Genomic DNA, 25,493 nt, shown 5'->3' with positions numbered 1-25,493 from the left:
ATTTCTGAGATTTTTAAATAGAAAGTCATTTAACTCGTATATACACAAAGTGTTCTTTCCACAGATATTTACATGGCAAATATGTTAGAGGAGAACCACTATGACTAAGTCTCTACAAGTATCGCATCCTTTCTGAGTTATTCTCTCTGCTGAAAGAATTCACAGAAGCTTTGAAGTAAAATCTAGACAATTAAAGTTACCTATATTTCACAGTAGGTAAAGAAGCCATTAAATGATATTTCAGCATAAGGTTTCTGGAAACAGCTACACAGTAGAGTTTTACATCCACCCCTCTTTTCCAGCATTCATGGTGAAACTAAATCTCTTCTTAATTTACAAGAGAGATAACGGCATACGTAAAGATGTATGTGTATAAGTGTAGTTCATCCTCCTCGATAGAGGCTGGTCAGCCGTTCTAGTTCTTTGCAGTTGTCCATGGGCATGGAGTCTGCTTTCTTTCGGAGACGGTCATCTCGATATACTTTTGCTACATAAAGTAAATCTGTTTCTTTAAGGAAAAAAGAGAAAAGATTTTTCAGATTAAAACCAGAATACTTTGCACATGATACCTTCCTTCTCAGAGTTGTACAAAACACCTCAGGTTTAATCCTCACCCATTTTTCCTTCTGTTCATTCTAGTTACCCACAGACACCACCTAAAGAGTATTGCTACAGTCTCCCTTTGCTGGATCTTCACAAGCATTTCATCTTTTTGAGCAGGGAAAGTTCTAAGTCTTCCAGCACCCTCATATTTCATACAGCAGTACCTGATTAAAAAATACCAAACAAAAATCCCGTACTACTTCTGTCAGACTTCATTAAACAATACAAATACAGGTCACACTCAGTGATCCTGCACATAACTAACAGCTCCAGTGTCTAGTCTGTGCCCAAAAATCCATTGTGAATGTGAAGCCCATTACTTCAACTGATGCTGCTTCAGAGTGCCAGTGTTCAGAGGTATTAATAAAAGAGCTCTCTGATTTATACTGGTGTTCAGTAGCTTGACGTTGCTGAGCATTTTAATTCTATAAAATCTTTTCCATCCCTTCAACTCAAAAGGGATTAGCAAGGCATTCTTAAATGTCAATCAACGCTGGAAAGATTTTAACTGTCAAGGAGATAGAACACACAACAAGTATTTTAAATTCATAAAACCACAAAATCAGCTATTTCTATAAATAGAGAAATTCTTTTAGGGGCTGTTTACTCAAAATCAATTTGGGTAGTTTTCACAGCCTGATAAATTGCAAATAGCAAACAACATGACAGTCAGCACCTTCAGGTTATTTTTCTTTTTTATACTAGGGTCATATGTTTCTGTAGTCATCACATTTTCCCCAGTAAACATGTACATACAGAAGCATGGGCCTCTGCGTGGTCCAGGACTCTCTTCATGCTTAAAAAGTAAGCATGTCAAGAATAAATGCTGAAAAATGGGAAAGGTATTCTTTCTCCTCTTTCCCTCCCCAGGTGGAAATTGCATATCAACTATACCATTTCAAAGATGTTTAGACAGTAAATACATTACAGGAAGCACAAATATAACATGCTAGGAAATCTACATGTAATGACTAAGTCAATAAAAGCAAACTATCCTTCCAGATATACACTCTGTTAAAAAAATGTACAAATAATATGTCCCCTTTTTACTGTGCTGGATTATATCTTGTCTTTAATTTTTTGTTAACAACCACCTCTCATTTTTGTAAACTATTTTATTATAAGATTACTCATCATTCTTCTAGCAACCACTTGTAGATGAAAAATTAGGTATTCATTTCACAAAAAGTAAACATATTCAAACATTTCAAGATCATCAAAGAACACTCTACTTGGAAAAATATCAAAAAGTTTTTGATATTTTCTTATGAATTATAACCAGAAGTTCTCTCATGATTTCCTGTGTTTGAAAAACCTGGAAAAAAACCCGTTCTGATAAAATCTAGTAGTCTGAGCAACAATCTGAGAGTCTTCCCCCAAAGCACTGGTGTTTTTCTTGCATACATGTGACCCATCAGCAGAGTTTTCTGCCCACAAGCCTTTCCTGTGGGCAGTCTGTATAAACTGTAGAGATTTACTTGTGCATAAGCAATGTGTACTCACAAATAAGGAGCATAAAGCCTCCAGGAAGCATTGGGTCTGCTACACATGGGCAATGCCATTTGTATACATACAAGCCAACTGTAATAAATCCCTGCAGTCTTGTTCAGACATTTGACTAGCTGTGATGCTGGACTGTCTTTTACAACCGGGAGAAACTAAGGGGCCATCTCAGCTGAAAGGCTTGGCATCACTGGGCTGCAGAGAGTAAAGCTGTGCAGGAACACATGATTTCACTCAAAGAAGAGCACTCTGTTTGCTTCTGGTCAGTTTACTGAAAATTCATGAACAAATTATTTATCCAGTAAGCTCTTACTGAAGTTTGCCAGCTGAAAAGTTTCAACACTGATGTTATTTTAGCACTGCTGTTCTCACAGAACATGAAAGGCTGATGAACTGGTCATGGAAAAGAGTAACAGGTTCAAATTGATGATGACTTGGAGATGGCTGATGCTATTCAGTATTCTTATGCTTTAACATTAAATTCTAGGCTTCTGAAAGAAAATAGCTCCTTGTATAATATTAAATTAGATTGGAAAAATAGAGAGTGAACTAAAAAAAACCCCTGTTTTTAAGGTCTGATGTAGCCAAGGTATCAAGTCCAGGGAGAAAAAACACTCAGCACTGGCAAAAGATTAAGCAATGATTTAGAGCTTATGATGTTTTACAGGACATGCTGCATGTCCTTGGTCGCCCAGAAAGGGGGGTCTCAGGCAAGTTATTTTCTTCCTTCTCTGGAAACATCTATGTAAGCTTTTGTTTTATTTATTTATTTATATAAAAGCACCTACAGAAATGAGATATTGCCATGATAAAATAATGTGGAAGAGATTTCTTAGCTTTGATCCTTAACTCAGAGCAATTTTTTTCTCATTATCAATTCATGTAGTCTTTAATTTTCTGAGAAATGGTCACAGATAAAAATTGCAGATTTGCAGATGATTGTTAGGTCACTGAGTAAAACACAGAAATTAAGTGATGCTGGGGACACTTTTAGAAGTCACTACAGAACCTTACACTTGCTTTCTCATTCAGCTATTTTAATAATACAAGCACTTAATTCTTGCCTGAGGCAATCTTTTTTCATAGTAGTGCATGCTTTCATGCAATTACATGTATTACCGAACTTACTTTGTTGCCTCTCCTTCCAACAGTTATTACGAATGTTGGACACATAATCCTCTTCCACACTCTTTTCCACTTTCTGTAGTGACACTCCTTTGTATTCATTTCTAAAGTCCTTGTTGACATAATAAACAACATGCAAGTTTTCTGTCTGCATTTTTATGGTTTGCCCTGTACTTCTGCAAAAAAGAGAAGAGAGATACTAGGTACTTTTTTGATTTTTTTTACACCACAAATACACTTTTAAAGATTTTGCTATTACAGAAGTGCAACACCTTGCTGAATTTGCCATTTCAAGACAAATAATGAAATGAATGGCTGTATAATCTTCCAGTGAATAAAACTACTACATTTACCTGAACATTAAACCTCTGATGCTTAAACCCTTGATCTCAAAAAAGCCCCCAATTTATTAAGACACTTGTTTCATAACTCTTTAGGCAAATAATAAGCTCTGGTAGTAGGAAATTACATTAAAACTCAACAGAAAGAAAAACATGTCACTATTCTGTAGCAACCCAGTACAGGCATCTCCATTCTAAAGTGTCTTCTGCCAGCCCTGACAAATACATTTTTCTGCTGGCGTTCTGCAGATTAAAAACCAAAGATTGGGTGCAAACATTCTGGCAGAGAGGTGCTTATAAGCATCACAACAGCTTAGTTGCAGAAGGGAAAAACACACACAGGAAATAAAGAACTCTGAAAAATAAGAGAGGAGAAAATAAACCTTTCTATTGTGGGGCTGAGAGCTCTGCAAGGAACTAAGGACCTTTAAACCAGTTGTGGTGAGTGAGCCAAGTCTACTAGCTAGTTGCATACTTGAGTGAAGTTACTTATTTCCTTCAAGGAAAAAGCTTTATATATCCTACTGTACAAAACAGGTAAGTTTCCAAGTAGAATTCTTCACAAGAAAATGAAGATAAACTATTTTACCATCATGTAGAATGAAGCAGAGAATTTCCCCAGCCCTCATCTAGTTCAAAACTTAAATAACGATGAGAAAGTTGCTTTCAAGTAGTTTACTTGCTACAAGCACAGATGACGCCTAAATATAATATAAATAATGAGCCTTAACAGGTTTCAGGATTGTATTAGGTATGTTGGAGCTGCAAAAGCCTTTGCAAGACGCTACATTGCATGGACCCACTGTCTTATATTAGAAAACCTCCATAACTCCAGGTACTGCTGATCTCTTTCCTCCGTTACATTCTCCCAGCATGTTCTTACTACCCAATTTCCAGGTTTTGTCCTGCTTCGTCTATACCTTCCCTCCCTTTCCTCACTGTGGGAAATCAAGGACCAACTAATGGAAGGCTCTCTAAAATGCTTCTAAGTGGGAGACGGTGATTACAATACCCTCCCCTCTGTTTTAAGCTAATGTAAGTCAGCATTACTTACGATCTTGGGTATAAGGCATAAGGAGGGTTAGATACCATCAACTGGCTCAACAAAGAGACAATGATCAACACAATAATAGGCATCAGCTGAATGAACATAGAGAAACCTCCCTAAGGAAGAAAACAGATTGAGGTATTTCATAAAACAGCATCAAGTAAACAGGTAAATCTGACAAGACTTAATGCTAAGCATGACTTTCTGCTAAAGCAGCTAGGAAAACTAAGTACAAACCTGCAAACACCGTAGTGTTATCTTAACTTTCCAATGCATATACAGTATGCATAGCGTGCTCAAGCTGCAAGAGTCTGTGGGTTACCATACAGCCACAAGCAATTACTCAATGAATGGATTCAGTTACACTGTATGCCATGATTCAGTCTCATCTATACAGCGATATGTGATTATACAGGACTATATATAATTCATATAGATGAATATTGAGCCTTAAATTCAATTCTTACCTCCGCCCAAATCAATTTTTAAATGTAGACAAGGATTAGTGACCAGAATGAGTGACATATTTAGGCTAATACTACCAGTCACTAGTAGAATAGTGACATACAACAATAGATGTATAAAACCAAGCTATGATGTTTTCAAATTTGCATGTCTATTTACCAATCAGTACGACTACTACCTGCCAAAGTTTTAAAATATGTAACTGGCAAGTACAAATCCGCTTCTACAGTACAGAGCTCCTGTACAATCACATCAGTGAAAGTGACTACCAGCAAATTTCACAATCCATAAAGTCAATGATGCTTAAACATACATCACCCCTCTCTTCCTCCCTCTCATGTCCACTCTGACGGTGCTGATTAGGGTGACTGTAGCCAGCACGACCATTAGAAAATGAATGTACGCTACCTAAGGAAAGAAATACCCATGTTTAAATCATGTAAAAACCCCAACTGTTTAGAAGTCAATACAGAAGCAACAACATAAGCATTTAACATTACTGCACAATGATACATAACTTCAAGATATCAAGCTCTAAGACAACTGATTTGTTATTTCATGTACTACAGAATCACCATAGTAACCCCACAGAACTGAATTCACATTTGGGGGATTTAGCAAGACTTGGGAGAACAATAAACTGTGATGCAGATTGAAGAGTTGGGGTTGGAGGCAGGTTGGAGTAATTTTACTCTTTTATAATGTCACAAACTCTAATGCTGCACTGGGCAGTACCACTGTATCCTGATGATTACTGATGTATACAAATACCTGTGGGAAAGGCCCCTCCAAAAAACATGTTGAACAGATCCTCTGGAGTAATATCTGCCTCACAACCTCTACGGAAGTTGAATCTACCATTGCTAGGGTGATTGCATGTTTGCTCTTCACTGCCTGTAAGGTCATACTGCTTCCGTTTCTCTGGATTACTCAACACAGCATATGCATTTCCAATTTCTGAAGCAAGAAATAAAAGACAACTTCCATAAATGAAAGATAAGAGCTATTCCAGCATGAAAATTGCAATTTCAAAGTCAGTAATAGGCAGCAAATTATGTCCTTTACTCTATGTTAGAAATCAACTATAGTAGAACAAGGTCCAGAACAATCTCTACTTTTCTTAGCAAAGCTTCCACAAAGTTTCCTACCAACGCTATTCAAGATTTTTTATCTTGTTAAACTAGGCAGAAGCCAGGAGAGCTTTTTTTCTTTTTCCAGGGGAACACCTACACAGTGGTCTCTCTCACTGCAGTTACAAAAAGGTCATCAAGCATTACAATGAAAGCTTTGAAGCTGAGGAATTGCAAAGTTCAGTTTACTCTAGCAGCCTAGCTTAAAAACATCATAGATTGATAAGTTTTCTTTGGTTTCGTTTGGTAAGTGGCAACTTCTCTGAATGCATCAACTTTATTGTAAAAGAGCATGACATAATTTTTCTATATGCTGCTTAAGATATTTTATGGATTACATTAATAACACAATGTTTTGCATGACATAACATGAAGAGTACAACGTGTGCATGACAGGAACATGCGTGTTCTGAAGGCTGTCAATATGACCTCAGTCTTTGGAGTGTCTGGCCTAGATGGTTGTCCCTGTTCACACTACATTATCACAAATTAACAGCTTCAATTTTGAAAGTAGAAAGGGAAAACTGAGTTAGGTGAGCATGGAAAGAATCAGTGTGAAAAACCACAAGGTCTGCTGACTTTACAAGCTTTAACCATAGTTGCTGTGCACAGGCATACAGCTCTTGCAGACTGAAGGAAAATTTCTGTTGCACTCAATGAACAATCTTCGCTCAGTCCTGTCTTCCTTAAACCCTTTCTGCTTTCCTTTCTCCTCTCTCCTCCAGGCCTCTCCAACAAAAGGCTTCTTTTGCAGCCAACCAACACAAGGCACAGTGATAATGCTTTTCAGTGTCAGAAAGCCATCAGTCATCAAAAGTTTGTGAAAGGTGCAACACTATAACCTCAACACAGGCAAATAAGACTACGGCTTTGCATAATTAATGTTTTCAACATTATCCAATCTTAAAGAAGTTAATGAGTCTTAGCTATGTGCCTTTTAAGATGCCCTTAGAAATAATCATTAGTAATTCCTTTAAGTGGAGGAGAAAACGCAAAGAAACGAAGCCTGGCGATTTGCACTGAGAGCATGAATGCACTACTGGCACCAAATATTGCTACAAGGTTCCTCTGTTACTCAGCATGAGGATAAAATTGGTAGCAAAAATTTAGATTTTCCCAACAATTAAGAATGTAGGGAGACATAATTCAGGTGACTGCACTTAAAATGAAGACGCCATACATGGTATGGTCAGCAATCTTTTTTGACTATTTGTTATTTGCTCTTGATTATTTGATGCTAATTTGGAAGAGATTTGAGTCTAATATAATTTTATTTTTAAAAAAGACATAAAAAATGAAAAAAATTGCTCAAAACTTTCAAATGAAAGATTTTTTTATGAAGTTGGTAAAAGAGATTCCAAGAGATTAAAAGTGATTATATTTGCACAGACTTTTAAATCTAAATTATAACCTCAGGGAGACTGCTAAATTAGTACTAGGCAGCTCAGGATCTAAGTACCTTGCCTAACATCAAACTCATTTCTGTTTTCTCATGTGACCTTTCCTTAAAATAAATCATTTAATGAAATAATAGCTATTATTATAATACTCTTTTCTCAGCTGAATGTTAGAAACTCATCAGACACTTCTAAAGGCAAAACTCAGCCACACGAAGTTTTGTATTCAGCCATACAAAAAGATTACAACAATTTCAATGCAAGAAAAATGCTAGATGTCATTAAATGATTTTTAGTCAACAGGATTTCCCTTTTCATTTACTCATCTAGATAAGAACCAGAAAGTGAAATTAAGCTGAAGAAATCAAACTTGTACAAAGTGCTGATGTTAAATAAAAAATTAAATAATAAACTGATTTCTAACATTTTAAAGATTATTTAAAATGCTATTAACAAGGAAGAATTATTTTATTCATAGGCCTGGAGAAAATTTTATAAGAATAATATCTCTTAGCTAAAGCCATCACATAGCTGTATTAAAATAATCATTAGCAATCATCTGTCCTGCTATGTTCTATCTACTTTTTATCTGGAATTATTAATATATTATTATAATTACCCCTCAAATTCTGCATCAGAAGTCTTTCTCAGGACTTTTTTTTTCCCCCCTCCCCCAAGTTAAGAGTTTTATCCGATTGATTTTTCAAATGTCTGCATGTAAACCTCACACCGGAAAAAAATGAAAAAGATGTACCGCAATCAGATTGTTTACTTATGCATGATCATTTCTTACAGATTCGCATTTTTCTTCAGCTGTTTCTGAGATGAAGGTGTAGCTTTCTTTAAAAAGCCTTTCCTTAACAATTTCCCTTGTGCAGGGCTAAGCTTGGCAGCCTTAGATCAGGTCAAGTCAGACTGTAAATTTTACTTAAGAAACTGTCAAAAGCCACTAATAATAAGGCCATTTTTGAACCCAAGTGTTTTTGTGTGGAAAATGTAGTAAAACTACACAAATACAAGGAATTATAAGGAAAAGGTAACTTAGCATGGCATGTGATTCAGTGAAAAAATACGAAGTATCACTTTGTTTTTTTCCAACCTCTAGTATGGTAAAGATTCAAGACAGTAAGATTCAATTGACTACATTAAGTCAACAACAGTAAAAAAGTGCAGTTGGGTTTCACAGATCGAGTATTCACTCCCTGTATGTGAAAATTAGTCAGTCCTCTGAAACCAAACCCTACTGCAAAAGTCCACATTATTTATACTTCTAGGTATATGTTAAGATAATAAAGGTCAAATATTTTCTTGAAAAGTATCAGTTTAATATTAGCTAGAGAACACCATACTGATAATTCTGTAAAAAGACAAGTGACCAGAAAGACAAGATTGTTTTCTTTTAATCTTACAAAGTTTAATCATTAAAAAAAAAAAAATTAAGTAAAAATGGTATTTTACTTTTAAAAGCCTCTGTTGCTCCAGGTGCATGGTTTTTGTCTGGGTGGAATTTTAAAGCTAGTTTTCTATAAGCCTTCTTTAGGTCTTCTTCACCTGCATCCTTTGACACCCCAAGGACTTCGTAATAGTTTTTACATTTCTTTATACTGCAAAAGAAAATGAAGTACATGTTGTAAACAAAAAGATATAAAAATAGTATGTTAAAACATAGCTGCAAATGAGGTAATACATTGCACTGATGCAATACATCTCTTGCTTTCAACATAGAAAACAAATCCACTCTAGAAACAAAGAATGTTACTCACTAGTAAACTACTGTACTCAAAATTACTTACTACATGCATTTATTTTACTACTACTACAGAACTACTACAGTTATAAGAAAAGGTTTCAGTTTGCAATTACTGTAGCATTTCCTTATCCCCAATTATATGAATATTACTGTTAATAATACATAAAATGAGGATACCAAATTTACTTCACAGAGCTAGTGGGTAGGAAAGCCTGTTTTGACTGTCAACAGCAAGTGCACTTTGGTATGCATGATATAAGACAAAACAAACTATACCTCCCTTTCTCCAAACAAAAGTCAAGTTGTAACATCATTCAAGCATTCACTTTTCAGGGAAATAAGGCATACCTCTGCTGCTGGGAATCTTAACAAACCTTCTGTAAGTGTTTTAATTCAAAGAAACAGTAACAGATCCAGCAATTACAGATTCAGTTCAACTCGTATGTTCAATGTAGCATTTTTTTAAAATGCTGAAAACTCAGAAATATTCCTCCTGTAGGCCATCTCACCCAGACAGGAAAAGCAAAATCTGGAAATGATGTAATGATTTGGTATGCTTTATAATATACAGAAGAGAGAAATAGCAGTTACAGAGGACAGAGAGAACATTAATTCTATCTGGGCAGGAAAAACTGACCAAACCAATAAATACACCTTAAAACTAAGTTCAGAAACTTAGAAAAATAAGGCTGAATCACAAACTTGTACTGCAGAAATTAGGCACACTGACATTTGGTGCATATGAAAAGAAAAGGGCTGGTCTGAGCAAGAAATAGAAATTACATCCACAAATATTTTAAAAGCTTTGTGTGAGTCCCTTCACACACTTGCAACTGTGTCCCCATTCTCTTAAATGCACAGATTTCTACGGAAATATGGCTTTAGTGTTGCAAAGACTATACATAGGGCAGCCAAGCAGAAAAAAACAGGGGCTAAGCAAGCCTTTGGCATTTTCATGAAAGAAGAATGGGTACCCTGTAATTAAGGGAATGCCAGCATCTGAAGTACAACCATACCATCGTGTGTGGTCCTTCATCGTTCACAGATTGATCAAATCAAGATTCATTTGAGGGATCCCTTTTCCTGTGTTCAAGTAACACAAGCTTTTATGGAAGTCTTGGTGTAATGCTCACAAGGGCACTGAATTGAATGCATGCAGGCAACTGCCAACACAAACATCCTGTGAAATAAATATAGCTCATTATATTGAAGTAACATCCAATAAGCTCCAGTTAGGAAGCTGATAAAGCTAACTAAAAAGAACATCATCAAGAAAGAATGGAAAGAAAATACACTGAGAGCATGGTATACACTACTGACACCAAATATTGCTGCAAGGTTCCTCTGTTATTCAGCACAAGCCCTGGAAACTTTTGTTTGTTAATCTGTACAAGAAAAAATTTTGGTAGTGTACAGATCCCTTCATCCTTAGCTTTAACACCTGAATTACTTATGACTGTATCAAGAACAGATAGGTTTATTTAAAAGTGTAACAGTATCAAATTTAGCTTTTATTTCAAGAAATTGCTGTTTCAGCATCCAACCTAAGTCTTCAGTAATTCAATATTCAAAAAAAGAACAACCCAAGAAATGCCAACATGATCTTCTAACCCCTGAAAACTCACTGCAGAGTTTCCTCCCATTCAGAACCAGTGAAGCTCCCACAGTGGGCAACCCTCACAGGAAAAGCAGGAGTGGTGGGTACCAATCAAAAGACGTTCAGGTCAGCACATGAGCCACCAGCTTCCGACACCACAACCTGCTTAGAGCCAGTGCATCAAACCAGAGCTACTTCTTGATGAGACAGTGCAGGGAGAAACCAGCCTCGTAGGTCATAAAGCACTTGACCTCCAAGGGCGTGAAAGCAATCACACTCCATGCAAGAGCTATCCTGAGCCTGGTTCACAGCTATTGTTATTTACCAAGAAACAAGTGTTCAGCCAAGGTATAGCACATTTCTATTTTCAATTAGCAAGTCTTTGCTGGTGATTGCTTTGTTAAATGAAGTCTACAAATACACAAACATCTCTATTCCAACACTCCTAATTTTGTATGAAGCTACAATTTACTGTTTCAAGCACATCTTAGATCACTCTCATACCCTGACCTTAGGCTAAATGGCCAGACTCAAACAAAGAAGCCTTTGTGAATTTGTGACAGCCACCCCTGACTTACATTCTCCCTTGGTGTTCTTGTCAGGATGGCCACACTCACAGCAATACTGCCTGCAACAGACTTGTAACCGATCCTCCAGATCATTTATACTGCCCTCCTTTCTACTGCACAGGGTCAACGCTGAGATACAAAACCCCTGTTCACTGTTCAGCCCACTGTGATCCTCAGATCTCAACCAAGTCAGTGCTGGCTCTTCCAAACCTCAGCAGCAAATATAGGCTGCAAGTGCTCCACTGGATAGCCTGAAGAGCACTGTGGCATGTGCCTTCATGGAGAATCACGTGGAATATGAGTATACATATGGCAATTTTGCAGATTTTAGCACGACTTTGGATTATGCAGATCAAGCTTTAAAGCTAAAATACATTAAATGATTGTACAAATGCACAGGGGCCAAAAACCATACCTGTCTGGAATTCTCAGCAATGACCTTGTGCTATGAATCTGTTGATACACCCTGCCATTACACAACAGTTTTATACCACTGCTTTGCCAGTTCAAAGCAAAAAGCATCTGATCTGTAAGTAGCTAGCATCTAGTTAATTTAAATTTCCTACAGGGAGGGAGTTAGTGACTTCTGCCAGAGGTCCCTTACTGAGCACAATCCAGAGCATTACAGGGATTACCCTGAGGGGGGAAAAACAGGCTCAGTCATGTGAGTTTTGCACCAAAACTTGTACTGCAGCAGCTCTGCACTGGGTACAATGGAACACGCGAAGATGATTAGGTGCTTTCCAATTAAACACAATTATCAGTGTTTGTGGTGCACTCCTGAGAGGCAACGCTGTAATTCATCACAAACTCAACCTCTTAAGTCAGTTTATAGCCAGACAAACTGTACAGGATCACCAGTACAATCCACTGGATCCTCAGGTTATACACAACGCTGTGCAGTCAACCAGGCTTCTCACTGTTGGGAGTACACAGCCCACCCCCCCAGGGCCTAACACACCACATCCCTCCTCCACCTTAAAAAGGTGGGGATCCTGTGCTTTGCACAGGGACTCTCCAACTCTTAAGCCCTCTTCCCCCAAACTGCCACTGTCCTGAGGAGAAATTTCGCTCCAGCTTGCCAAGAGCTGTTGGAAGCCATGGCCAACCTGATCCTTGTCCCTCAGCAGAAGCAGGCCTTTTGGGTCATATTCCTCACCCCTTGTCACTACTAGATTGATGCCTGACAATCCTTACTCTGCCTGAATCCTTCACCTGGAGCCTTGAATTGTCCTGTGGAGATCTGTCTTGGGAGGGCAGATGGACAGAAGGAACCATCCCCTTCCCACTTGTCTCCTATTGCAGGCCACACAACACTGGCCAGCAGAAGCTAGGAAAAAATAAGAGTAAAGCCAGTGGTTTTGGAAAAGACCGATCTCTGATGCTACTTATAGCTTTTAACCACATCTGAAACCCCTGTCCTGCAGCACTCTCAGCATGAACAACTAACTTTCCAAAAGCTGCAATTCAAATAGTTTGGTTGGTTTTGCTACACTTAAGGCACTGTAGTCCCTAGAGACAATTTTCTTGCATACGTAAACTCCACACAGATGTTACTTTTTAAAATTGCAATTTATATATCACTTGCTTATGGACTGCCTCTTTTGTATTGAATTGAGAGTTTTTCATTGTTTATTTCTGGCTTATTTAGAATTCGGTGCTTTCAATGTTAATTTGTTCGGCATTTAGGTTTTTTTGAATTGCTTTTTCTGTTTTTTGGTTGGATCACTTCTGCATCTGAATTACTATCAAATTATTTCTGTTGATTAGCTAATTATTGTCCTTGCTGAATTGTTAGTCCCCTGCTAGCACCTGGCACTATCCTTTATTAATAGATTTGCTGGCTGTTTTAGGAGGGCACATCGCTGGATGTTCCTGAAATAATGTGTCTTTTAGAGAATAGACTTCTCAAACACTCTGAGGGCAAGTGATGGCCTACATTCATCCACAATCTGTTGACAGAGGTATCTCATCATGACTTGCAAAGCTCCACCATCCCAGCTTGCAGCTGACAAGCTACCTGCAGTAGAACTGGTCAGGCAGCTTCAAACTGCAGCAACAGCCAATCTGCCTGACACTGGACTCCCCTCTGTGCTCGGATGGCTGAAGGCAAAGGAAGCCCTTCAGATCCTGAAATGTCTGCTCTTCTCTGCAGAAACTCTGGGGCTACCACCACCAGTTCTCCTGTGACTACAAAATGATGTGATCCTACTGCTGTGCTTCTTGTTTCACTTTTCAAATCTACAATTCAGATTAGGGCAGCATGGACAGCTTTTATCAGATTAACAAAACCTGTCAGAGATGCTTCCATTTCTGTATCAAATACCTGCAGTGATCCATAATCATGAAGTTTTGAGTACGACTAGGTAATTCAAAGGGTCTTCCAAAGCCTCTGTCTACATGCACAGGGACGGCTCAAAAGAAAAATAATTCGACCGCAATCTCCAAAAGCTTGCAATAGGAGCCACAATTATTGCTCCCCATGGTAATTTGAACTGAGCAGCATAGTGAGCAGCAATGTGAATGTTAGCAACAAAGAACTGAGCAAAAAGCTATACTGACTTCTGATCCCAGAGCTGAGCAGAAAAGCACAGTAAAATGCAGACCAATTTCTACATAGGTGAAGTTTCCAATGATGCCAGAGAGCCTGATGCAAATGGCACCTTGCAGCTGAACTGAGAATGTGCCAGTCACGGTTTGGATGACATAAGTGTGGTCTGCAAAAAGTGCTCTAGATTAGGAATAGAAGGTCACAGTATTGTTGATGAACTCAACCTAGTACCAGCATAGTCCTAGTTTCTGAAATGGATGCACCAGAAGTTTCAGATCTCTGGTTTACTGATAGATTCAAGAACACATTAGGGTGCTTGTCTTAGTACCTTGCTCATGGATGTACCTGTCAGTTTGTTTCTCCTGTATTACATGAAATATTCAAGGCTGTGTTTACATCAGCATACTTTTCTCCAGATTTTGTTTAAGCTTTTATTTTAGCTATAAAAAGTGCAGATTAAAGGCAGAAGCTTTCTGACAAAGTCCACCATATCTTCTGTGCCATTTTTCCATGACAGGCTTTGTGACTCTGATTTCCACCTTGACTTTTTCAACCATTCAGCTGGATATTTCAACAGTTCACAGTAGTTCTAGCAGCCTAATTAAAGGCTTGCCCTGATTTCTTTGCTTTGGGTTTTGGTTTTTTTTTTTTTTCTTTCCACTTTAGCACATGCTGATAGCTCTTACTATTCCACTTTCAGTTAATTATCATCTTGACCCCGTGTTAAAAAACTAATGATATATCTCTTTTTGCTGAATTTGCAAAAGTCTCAGCAGAAGGCCTCGAAAAAGACCGACAACTTATATTCCTTCTAGTTTGATCCAAGAAATGTGTAAGAGCAATTTTTTGATTCATTCCATGAATTCAAATCAAGTCACTGATAATTCTCAACCACTACTGGATGACTTTTAATCCTGCCTTGCAAGATTCCTACAGAACTTATGCCTCTATTGGTTTATTTTGGTTCGAGTTCAAAGATCCAAATACAAAATTTCATTATTGTGCTCTCTTCCAAGGGACATGCACTGGCAGGGCAGGAAAAGCAGTATTCCACCACAGTTTTCACAAGGCAACAACCCAACTTTAGCATACTACTAATCATGGCAGTTATCTTTCAGAGGTCAAAAAGATAATATGGAACATATGGTATGGCTTATTTTTCTCCAAAACTTTTTTTTTTAAATCATGTAGCAGACAACAGGTAATACAAATTTCACAGCATAAAAAGAAATCTGAAAGATTAACACAAAGCAGATATGATCTTTTTTTTTTTTTCAATTTCACACTAGTCCATAAAACCTTTCAAAAAGGTCTGTACACTTGGTATGATTAGGCAGATATGATGAATGGAATTTCTTTGAAAGTAATTAAGAAGTCTTTGGTAATGGTAATCCTGATCAGCACTTCTTCAGTTGTTTCTAGTGAACTAGAAGAAAAAAACGTTTAATTTTTTTTTCTTACATTAATTTTTCATTTCTCTATTGCAGCAAAAAAATACCAATAACTGAAATTAAACAGTGAAAGAATTTCTTTAAAGCAAAGACCACAGAATTCAAAAGCAGATTTTCACTTTTTTTATCACACACACGATTCTCATGCATTTATCTTAAACTGACATTGTTCAGACAGTTTTCAGTTGCCTAGAGACTTCTAGGGCACTTGCTCTAAAAAGACATAAGTCTACTGTGGGTCCTAACATACTTCTACTAGTCTCCTGTCAATATCTCTGATATGCAGGTCACCTGAAGCGTTAAGGCAACTTGATCCAGCCCTCAATGACAAGATAGGCATCATTAAGAAAAAGGTGCATGTACTACAGATGGTATTTTCAAAGCATTTCAATTCAAAAGTAACAAAGTGCTTTTGGATATCTCAAGCTTCAAACTGTCATGCTGAAATAGTGAACACCATTCTCACAAATAGAGGATCACCCAGCGCTTATGCAATCAGTGGAAAGATACTGTATCTTATGCTTCTCCCTGTTGAGCAACATGTTTGCAAGCTCATGTAATGCTCTACAGAAGTGTTTGTAGCTTGATAGTGATCAGTGTCCCCTGTGTATGTGGAAAAAATAAAACCAGCAGAAAGGTGCTTGTTTGTACTCATACCTATTCACATTACTGGAGTAACCCTGATGAAAACTAATGCAGTTTAATTTGTTATACTGCTCCAAGAATGTTTTCACTGTGCTTCTTACATCTACTGTCACAAGAAAGTTCAAGACAGCTGGACAATTCCAGGAACACTCATCAGTGATTCAACTCAAGAGAGCTCAGTCAGTCCCCCTGTTCAACAGTTCACTAGAGCTTATAACAAAAGCATTGGAAATATCATGTCTAGTTAGATCAGGAATGCTTTCTCTCAGTCTACATTCATTTGCTAACACAAAAGCAGAAACTCCTAGAGAGAAGAGTACTTGAGGATAATGACCACCTTTCAAGTCATAAGCATATAAAAAAATTAGTTTGGCAGAGTCAAATTCATGGTAAGATTCAGAATTTGTTAAAAATTGAAGGGTTTGCTACCTTGCTACCTAAAAGTTTCCTTACAGGAAAAAAAAAAAAAAAGAAATCCAGCATGAAACACTATTTAAAACCACCTCTTTTCACACAGCATTTCTTTAACCAATTCAAAGGTCTGAAAACCATTCCACTGTGGTATGGCAGAAGTATATGGTGGTGACAAGCTCTACTCTCTGAAGAATACCCTCCCCAAAGGCGCACAATTGGAAAAGTCTGGGCCCTGACAGAAGCAATAACATATGCAGCCTGTCATGTTTCCAACCTGAAAGATCATTCTCACTGTGGTCTAAACATGAACTCTCCCTCAGCTATCATCATTGAATGTGTTGTATTTTTCCATTAAGTTTTAGCCCACTGTTTGTGTTTGATCCTGTTATTCTTGGCAAGGCATGCACATTTTTTAATTCTTAACCACAAATTTTCTAAGTGATGTGTTGATGTCACTAACTGACAACATGACAAACTTTTCAAAACTTCTAACAAGAACTGGAGACTCGTTCTGTTGATCACTGCCCATCTAAACCAAAATTCAGTCTCTCTCCAAAGGTTTATAAACTACTACACTGAAGGATGGTAGCATCATTCAAGCTAAGGTCAAGTTACTCTTTTAACAGCTGATTTTTTTACAAACAAACATAAATTGTTCTGAAAGCTATTACAATTACTTATTTGCAAAGATCTGGGTAGGCTTTAAAAACAAAAATTTAATATTCATAAAACAGATTGTTGAAATAGGTACTAAGAAGCAGTGCTGCACCAAGATTATCCTCAATGTACAACTTCCATGAATACCCCTAAGGCTGGTTCTCATCTCAACAAACTGGATACGTTTTATATGGTATCTAGAGAATCCCTTCAAGCAAGCAATACCCAATCCCATGAAAGCATGCCAGGGAGAAAATTGGCTCTACAACATTATTCTACTCAAGACAAAGTAGGCAACATTCTTTCTGGTAAAACAAACAAACAAAAAGAACTCATAGGGAGCCTGATGTCAAAGCAGACTGCAGCTCAGAATGGCATGTCATGGGTGAGTGAATACTGGCAGTAACACAGCCTTCCTTGTAGGAGCTTTCTGAGGATGTGCTATATGTCTTAATTTGATCTAAGCCTCATTTTACAGAGGACTTATTTCTGGATATTTTGTCTTATGCACGTGTGCATGCTCACACACATTTTACATTAATCTTAACAGCTAATACTTGACCACTAAGGTGGTCAAAAATTTACATGCTTATTCAGGTTTTACTTTAGAAGGCAGTAACATTAATTAAGCAGAGATGATAGTAAATGAAAAGCACTACTAAATAGCAACACCAAGAGGATAACCATGCCAGAGATGCTGCTGTCTACCTGCCTGAACGCAGAGCTGCTGTATCAACAAAGAAAAGCTACTTTTTCCTCACTGTTAGCACAGCTGAACAGACTACTGAACTTCAGGAAAAGATCCCAAGATAATATCAACAGCAACATACATTTCACACACACCTTCAAAACAAAAAAAAAAACCACCAAGAAACAATCACACACAGATTTCTGTTTTGCGCAGCAGTTCATCCAATCTACACAAACTAGCAAACAAGGGCCCCTTGATTTCTCTGATTTGAGCTCCTTCAAAAACTCACCTCTATTTTCATGTAAGCCTAGCCCAGGTATTTTTGAAGTGTGTAATTTTAGAGTGGCTGTATCCATATTTCTTTAGCAGAAGTCAGAGCACATATTAAACAATGTTTTTCTCACTCCTACAGTGAAGTGTGTAATTATAACCTGACTTAAGCATTACTCGCCTCAAAAGGACATTTTTATTGATCTTTCTTTTTGCACAACCCCCTTTCCTAGTGTCACCCCATCTTAATACTATCATGCTGCACAATGTCCAGAAAGAGTTTATTATGCAACTATGTGCTTCAGTGCTTCTCAGATACCTGTACTTCCAGAACAAAACAGTTTTAACACTGGTCTAAGACCAGTCTGTACAGCAAGATTAGCTTGAAAATAAACTTCAGGAGTGAGAATATATCTTGAGTACAAAAATATTTAAGAATAGAAACACTGTCCTGCAAGTTGTACTATAGAATTTTCATCACCTCCTTCATTTACTATGAGATCTACCTAACTGTAGAGTATTATTTCCATATAAAGTAACCTTGATGGTTTAAAAACACTATCATCTTTCTCACAGAAAGTGACAGCATCTCATACTGTGATTAAACACAGCAAAACTCTCCTCTTCCTTTTAGTCACAGTTCGGTACAACTGAACTCAGCTAACCCTGAATTTTCTGTTGCTTCTTTACATGCTAGAGCTGAAAGCGTAAACACAGAATACAAAGAATGAAAAGCAGTAACGTTTTTAAGCAAGGCCATACCTGAATACTCCTTCCATTTGGTCTTTGGTGTAGCCTTTTCCACTTTCACCTGCAGCAGATGCATTGCTCTCCTTTGTGCTATTGGGCTTACTTTGATCATTGCTACTGGTTGGTTTTCGGCAGTAAGCGCCTCCCCCAGCAGTACTTCCATTCTTCATAATAGCTTCCAACAAAACTATAAAACAACAGTATATCATAGTATCATTACAGGCATTAGCGAGTAAGTTGGGCCTCTCAAGTATCTTAAACGTGAGCACCACATTATAAAAGACAAGGTCTACATCATCCTTCCTTATCGATCATCAGTTTGTACCACAAACGTTTCTGAAGCCAGTCTGGCAACTCCTTTTTGTGACAAAACTATGGAAAAGTGTTTCTAAATTAGTGACTGGACTCCCCTCCACTTTTGCCAAGGTAATTTAATACAGGAGAGAATTTGTCCAGGTCCTTCTGGACACTTTTTAGAGGCACTGAACCCATGCTTTGGGGTGAAACACCAGAATGCCTGAATAAGCAACTGTAAATCAAAAAGAAGAACTAACCTAACACTCTAAAGAACCTGCAGATTATTTCATACAGAGACCAAGCCCATCTCCAGCACATTTCAGTGGTACAGCACAAACTGATGCTCTGTACCCCTTCCAGGTAATACCAGCTGAAATTCAAACTACCATTACAATGCCACAAATAAATCAGGACCAGACCACTACATCCAGCTCTTGAGACCTGAATCTTGAAAACCAGCACTTCTGCTAGATTTTGAAACCCTCTTTCCCTCCGTGTTCCAAAAGATCTCAAATTTAGCAGTTTTAATAAGCCATCAGACACCAAGTCTTTTGCTTTCTGGATATAAGCCTGTATTTTGGGGATATCTGTATTAACAATAAATCAGAAACAGAACTGTAATAACTTAAGGGACTGCACACAACGCATAATGTAGATCAAAGATTATTAAATAGTCTGTCTTTCTTGAAAAGAGATTCCTTCAGAGCAAGATATCAAACTACACAGACCAAATTTGTTACATAAAAAACTGAGAGTTCATATCTGCATAAAAAATGACCTCATAAAAATTCCTAAAGAAAAATGCCCCACTCACTGTGAAAGCATGTTATAGCTTCTACAAGCTAGTGAGAAGAATCTTGAAGGATTTTCTCCTAAATATAATTTTAAAATTTTCCGACTAGCATGGTCTCTCTTAGAGCAGCAGAAAACTGGGATCCTACACATGACAGCTTGCATCTCACAGAAGCACAGAAAAAAACAAACCCAACAAAACAAACGGAGCTATAACCGATTCCCCAAGATGTGCTTCTTAAAAATCTCCAGTATTTGCTTTTACTTATTAATTCACATATTACCCACTGGCCACGGCAGTGTGAAGTACTGCAGATGAATAGCTACACTCAGCCTGAGCAAGAGTCAGCTGACTTCAGTGCCAGTCCTTTGCTCGTGCCTGCCTCAGCAAGACTCATCAGTTGATCAGATCAGGCTTTTTACTGCACAAATAATGAAATGACTAACTTTTAACGGTTGGACTCAATGTTCTTAAAGGTCCTTTCCAACCTAAATGATTCTATGATTTAGATGACAAGTTGTATACTGTGGGGATGTTTTCACTACAAATGAAAATAAGGTTCTTGAACAGAGGAGAGCTATAGTTGCATTTTGGATTATAACTGAAGCACATAACCAAATATTTGCAATAGTTTATCCTAATATCATCCACTATGGCATTTAAAGTTCTAAGGTAAAGAAGTAATAACAACTCCAATGAGGTGACTGTGTCTGCAGGCTGAGAACTAATCAAGAATAGAGATTTGAATAGACAGTGCTCTCAGAATTAAGCCTTTCAGTCCAAATGTGCTCCAGGCAAGTGATAACAGAAAACAAAATTATCCTTTCTCTAACCTGTGACATTTGATATTTACTAATGGTATCGTGTAGGATTCTATCAAACATGTGACCCTGACTTACCCTCTAGAAATAATGCTTACTTAACAGTTTTCCAAATCCTACCTTTATATTGGTATTCCTCATCCTAGAAATTCCTCATCCTTGCACTAATTTTCGCTTGTGCAAAATCAGTGGTAGAAATAATGGTAGAAACGCAGGTACACACAACAGTTGGCATTTGTAACGCCCAGTGTCTCTTCACAGCAAGTTTAGCTGTTAAGTTTTTTCATTAATTGGTTTAGCTGCACTGTACTTTCAACATTACTCCTTACTAATCACCTTCTCAGACCTCCCATCCCCATAACGAAGTTGCATTGCTGAGAAGACAATACAGGACACTTGCGAAGGAAAAAGATAAAAATCCAAATCCGTAAGTGTTAACTCCTTAGAATAGCAAGACACAACATATACAAACATGCTATTGTTCTACATTGAAAAAGAAAACCATACAAAGGGTCTGGGGCCACTGTTTTCTTCAAATAAAATATACAGTTCAGATATTCAGAAACAACTTTGATTCTTCCATCAACTGCTGGTGGTAAAACTGGCTGTCAGAACTGTAGTACTAACAGTGTATTAAAGAAAACTTTCACTCTGCATCTAGATATTCTGAAACAGGACATACAAGGAACCAAAGACTTATTTTGTTAGCAGGTAAGACAATGAGTCTTATCTCCAAACGTGTCTGAAGGTTCTCTTGTGCGTACTTGCAGTGTTACCTGCTGCTGAATGAAAGATCCTTGCACCGCATTTGATTCCATTATGCATTGAACATGACCCACACTTTCACTAATGGAAGAACTGTTTAATTCAGAATTTGTATACTAATGTAACAGCCTAAAAAACTAAGCTCACATACTCCTGAAAAGTTTGTCTTTAAAGGCAGCATCAGAAATAGTGCAAGAAAATCTTAAGAAGCACTGAAAAATAAAGTTGCCCTTAACATCATTTTCTGCCTTCAAACAGAATGGCACCTAAGTTTGAAAAGGAGATCTTGTCTTTTGTTATCTTTAAATCCACTCTTACAAATCTTTTCCAGACAAGCAATTAGTTTCCATTTAGTTGCAAGATGAATCATTAGCAAAAATCATAATCAAACGATATCTTGAATAGCTGAATTGTAAAACAATTTTCTAACAAGTGACGTCAACATGAACACTGCTACTATGAAGTCATTAGCTAAGTATCATTAAATAAGCACCGATCTTACATTTCTCACTAGTAAAGCCTTAAAATAGCACTGCTGAAGTCAGTGAATTTCAGGCAGAAGCCTTGTTTAACAAACTAAACTTCACCGATAACTGAACTAGTGCTGAATGCACTTTAAATGCAAATGTTGCCAAAACCAAACCACACACAGTATTGTTTTAGAGACAATAGTTAAAACCTGCTCTCTGTCCTTTTACAATCCGCTATAACATCAGGAGGAGGGAGCTCCCATCAGTAAGATTCATCGCTACCATTCTCATTGCTTTTATCACTGACAGAACATCATTTGTGAAATGGTGGGCAATTGTTCTCAAAGTGATACCAAAGATATCACCTATGAAGAATCCATGACTTCTGTAAGAAATGGGTACAAACTACCTTCTAATACATACCTGAAGAGAAAATAAGTGAGCACAGTGATAAGTGGGGCTGCATCATACTGTCCTATCACCATATAAACCCAACACATTATGACTGTAAAATAAGAATTTGTGTTAGAACTGAGAGAGAGAACAAAATCTTAACCATTTCCTTCTCTTCAGTATGTGCTATGACACATTTCTAATTATTTAATGAATTACCATCTATTTTTTCCAAGTGGAGCCCCCCGCTTAATTTATTTAAAAGATGAGATTGAGATAACAAATCACTTATTTTGTTTGTTCTTAGTGAAAAATGCCAGTTGTAATTTACTGCACACCTTCCAGTTCCTGTCCTGAAAAAAGGACATTCTGTGTCAGTGCAGCTTAAATAGCCCTGTTAAAAGTGCAGTAAGTGCCTCAAAAACTTAAAAAAAAACCAAAAAACCAAAACAAAACACCAAGCAGACAAAAATTCAATAAGTTGGTGTTGTCTTGGGAGGAAATGAGATGAGTTGAAAAGAATTACCAACCTCCACAGCTAGAAAACTGAAGCACAGAGGTATTAGAAGTTTACAGAGTCCCCTAATTTCTAAGTACCTAGTTCAAATCAGGCCTAGGGCCTGATTTTTTTTCAGTAGTATTAGGGCATCTGCAATTCTCATTAGCTTCAGATGGAGCTTTAACTGCCCACCAGTTCCACAAAACAGGCCCTTGTTTCAAGCTGAATACCTGAAAAATGAAGCACAAACAATTAGCCATCACTAATGGAAACAAAGTGATTTATTTAACATCACAGGGAAATTCTGTGAAGCATTTCACCACACAATTCCCCAAATTACAGTCCACTACCATCACAAGACCATCATCATTTCACCAGATCTGTACCTCATTTTTGACACACTTTGCTAATTTCCACAGTGAATAAAACAAGTGTCCTACAGACAATAGCCTAATTAGCCATCTATTTCTTGCACTGAATACTTTACAATGGTGATTTTGTAGCAGCAGTCCTACTTAAAAGAAAAACCCAACCCAAACACTCAAAACACAAATCAGATGGAGATACTTCTTTTTTTTTTTTTTTTTTTTCCTGAAAGCTACTGTAACTCTTATCTTGGAGGTATAAGACAGTAATAAGCTATATGAAGCAGACAAAGCTATTCACTCTCTTTGGTGGACCAACAGAGCTTCCAGAAACCTAAAGTATTTTCACGCATGTCATCTTCTCAAGCCACGGAAATGTAGGGGAATATGGCAAACTTCTGCTTGTTTTTATTTCAGAGAGGTATGTAACGCGACAAGAATATAAACAGTGACACGTTCTTGATCCAAAGCAATAGTTACCTTCTTTCAGGTGATTTGCCAGCAACATCCATCCTGTCTTGCAGGAGAAAAAAGAAACACACCCCCAAAAATATATATATGCTATTAAAAAAGCAAAGCACGGGTGAGACCTTTGCTTATTGTTTACGTGTAAAAAGTAGTCAGGAGTTAAGAGAGGCCAGAAAATGTTCACTGAATCCGCTCACCTGACTTAAAGGCTTCACTGCAGATTAAAATACAGTACAGAACACTTCCAGTCAGGATTTCAATCCAAAGTCATGTTCCAAAGATGGTAAATGCTGAGGCCTTTAGGTCAGTACAGATCACTGAAGTCTTCCCTATTCCTTCCATGGCATAGACAATGTAAGGGAGAACCAGAGGAACGCAACAAGTCACTGCTGCATTCGAAGGTATTTCTTCTGACACCATGCGACAGAAGGACTCCAAGACAGGTAGGAGCTCTGCATACGCTGAAACCTTACGGTTGTTCCTTTTACAAAATAATTTCTAAACGCCTTTTGCTAGAAAGATGCTAATTATTTTCCAAGTTTTAACACAGAAGCATCTGAAGAGCCGGTTTAGACATAGGGGGAGCCACCTATCCCGTTTTCTCTGGGAAAGTTAAACCCCTGTGCAATTCCTACGTAGCTACTATACCATCAGAAGGCAAACGAAACCGAGAACACCCAAACCACAGTTAGAGGATGGAGGCACTGCCCAGTCTGGAGCATCAGCTCTTATTGCAAACTGTTAGAAAGGGGTCATTCACAGTGACAGGAGAGGAGCCAACCCAGCCTGCCTCGGCCTGGGGCCTGAGATACCCTGCCGTTAAGCGGGTCTAAGCCTAGTCCGTACGGCTGCGCTAACACCGATGGCTAACGGGCAGGGGCGAAAGGCAGGCGAGGAGCCGGGCTGGCCCGGAGCGAACCCCTTTGGCGAGGAGGGAGGTACCCCCCCCTCCCCCGCCTGACGCCAGCGGCACGCACTGACGGTGGAAATCCACCTGCCCTCATCGCTCCTCCCGGCTGCTTCCACCATCGCTCCGGCCTTTTTTCCCAGCCGGGCCCCGCACACCGCCAGAGCCGCCGGCCCGGGCTGCTTCGGGGGCACCGCCGGGCGCCCCCCGCCTCAGCCTGCGGGGGCCGCCGCGCGGGCTAACGGCCCCCCGGGGCGAGGAGACATCCCCTCCCCGCCTGCCGCAGGCCCCGCGGTCCCCCCTCCTCCCGACGGGGCCGGGCAGTGGACAAGCGGGAGAGGGGAAGAGGGGCGGCGGCAGGGGCCGACGGGGCGCGGGGAGGGGGCCGGGCTTCACCTCGGGCCGTCTCGGTCGGGTAGAGCTTCTGGGCCTTGCCGAGGAAGCGGAGGGCGCGGTCGCGGTTGCCGGCCTCCAAGGCCTCCCGCGCGATCCCGATGCACTTCTCGGCCTCGTCCCGGTTCCCCTCCATGGGCTTCTCCTTCCGCCGCCTCCGCCCGCCGCAGCGCAGAGAGAAGGGGCCTGAAGCCAGAGCGGAGCCGGGCGGGGCGGAGAGGAGCGGAGCAGGCAGGAGGGCGGGCGGGGGCTCCCCTCACTCCGCAGGGCTCATGCCGCCGCTCCGCTCCGCGCCGGCAGTACCCGCAGCCCCAGCGCGGCGCTCGGCCCCGGCAGCCAGCCCGGCCCGCCGCCTCCTTCCGGGG

General features: G+C 39.0%; 1 protein-coding gene across 2 annotated transcripts; it reads right to left on the bottom strand.

The window, feature by feature from the left end:
* Positions 1-185: 185 nt before the first annotated feature.
* Positions 186-25,493, bottom strand: DNAJB14 (DnaJ heat shock protein family (Hsp40) member B14). Of its 2 annotated transcripts, none has more exons than XM_074905520.1 (8): positions 25,132-25,493; positions 18,970-19,144; positions 9,071-9,216; positions 5,857-6,042; positions 5,399-5,493; positions 4,627-4,736; positions 3,235-3,407; positions 186-508 (listed from the first exon to the last, which is right to left on the bottom strand). In XM_074905520.1, exons 1-8 carry the CDS (start codon positions 25,262-25,264, stop codon positions 384-386), a joined length of 1,143 nt encoding a protein of 380 aa, XP_074761621.1. In that variant the 5' UTR covers positions 25,265-25,493; the 3' UTR covers positions 186-383. The 2 variants fall into 2 exon arrangements, with proteins under 2 accessions (XP_074761621.1, XP_074761622.1); XM_074905521.1 differs by having other exon boundaries at positions 3,235-3,404.

Source organism: Athene noctua, chromosome 4 (assembly GCF_965140245.1).
Source record: "Athene noctua chromosome 4, bAthNoc1.hap1.1, whole genome shotgun sequence".
In the NCBI taxonomy this organism is placed as follows: Eukaryota; Metazoa; Chordata; class Aves; order Strigiformes; family Strigidae; genus Athene; species Athene noctua.
This window is presented reverse-complemented; position numbering and strand designations above follow the sequence as displayed.

What these genes read in the sequence shown, in the direction of transcription:
- DNAJB14 (XM_074905520.1), bottom strand. Translation starts at nt 25,264, where the DNA reads ATGGAGGGGAACCGGGACGAGGCCGAGAAGTGCATCGGGATCGCGCGG. An exon ending in CCCGACCGAGACGGCCCGAG is followed by an intron (nt 19,145 to 25,131) that starts GTGAAGCCCGGC and finishes GTTGTTTTATAG; the next exon opens with TTTTGTTGGAAGCTATTATG. An exon ending in CAAATGGAAGGAGTATTCAG is followed by an intron (nt 9,217 to 18,969) that starts GTATGGCCTTGC and finishes TTTCTTTTGCAG; the next exon opens with TATAAAGAAATGTAAAAACT.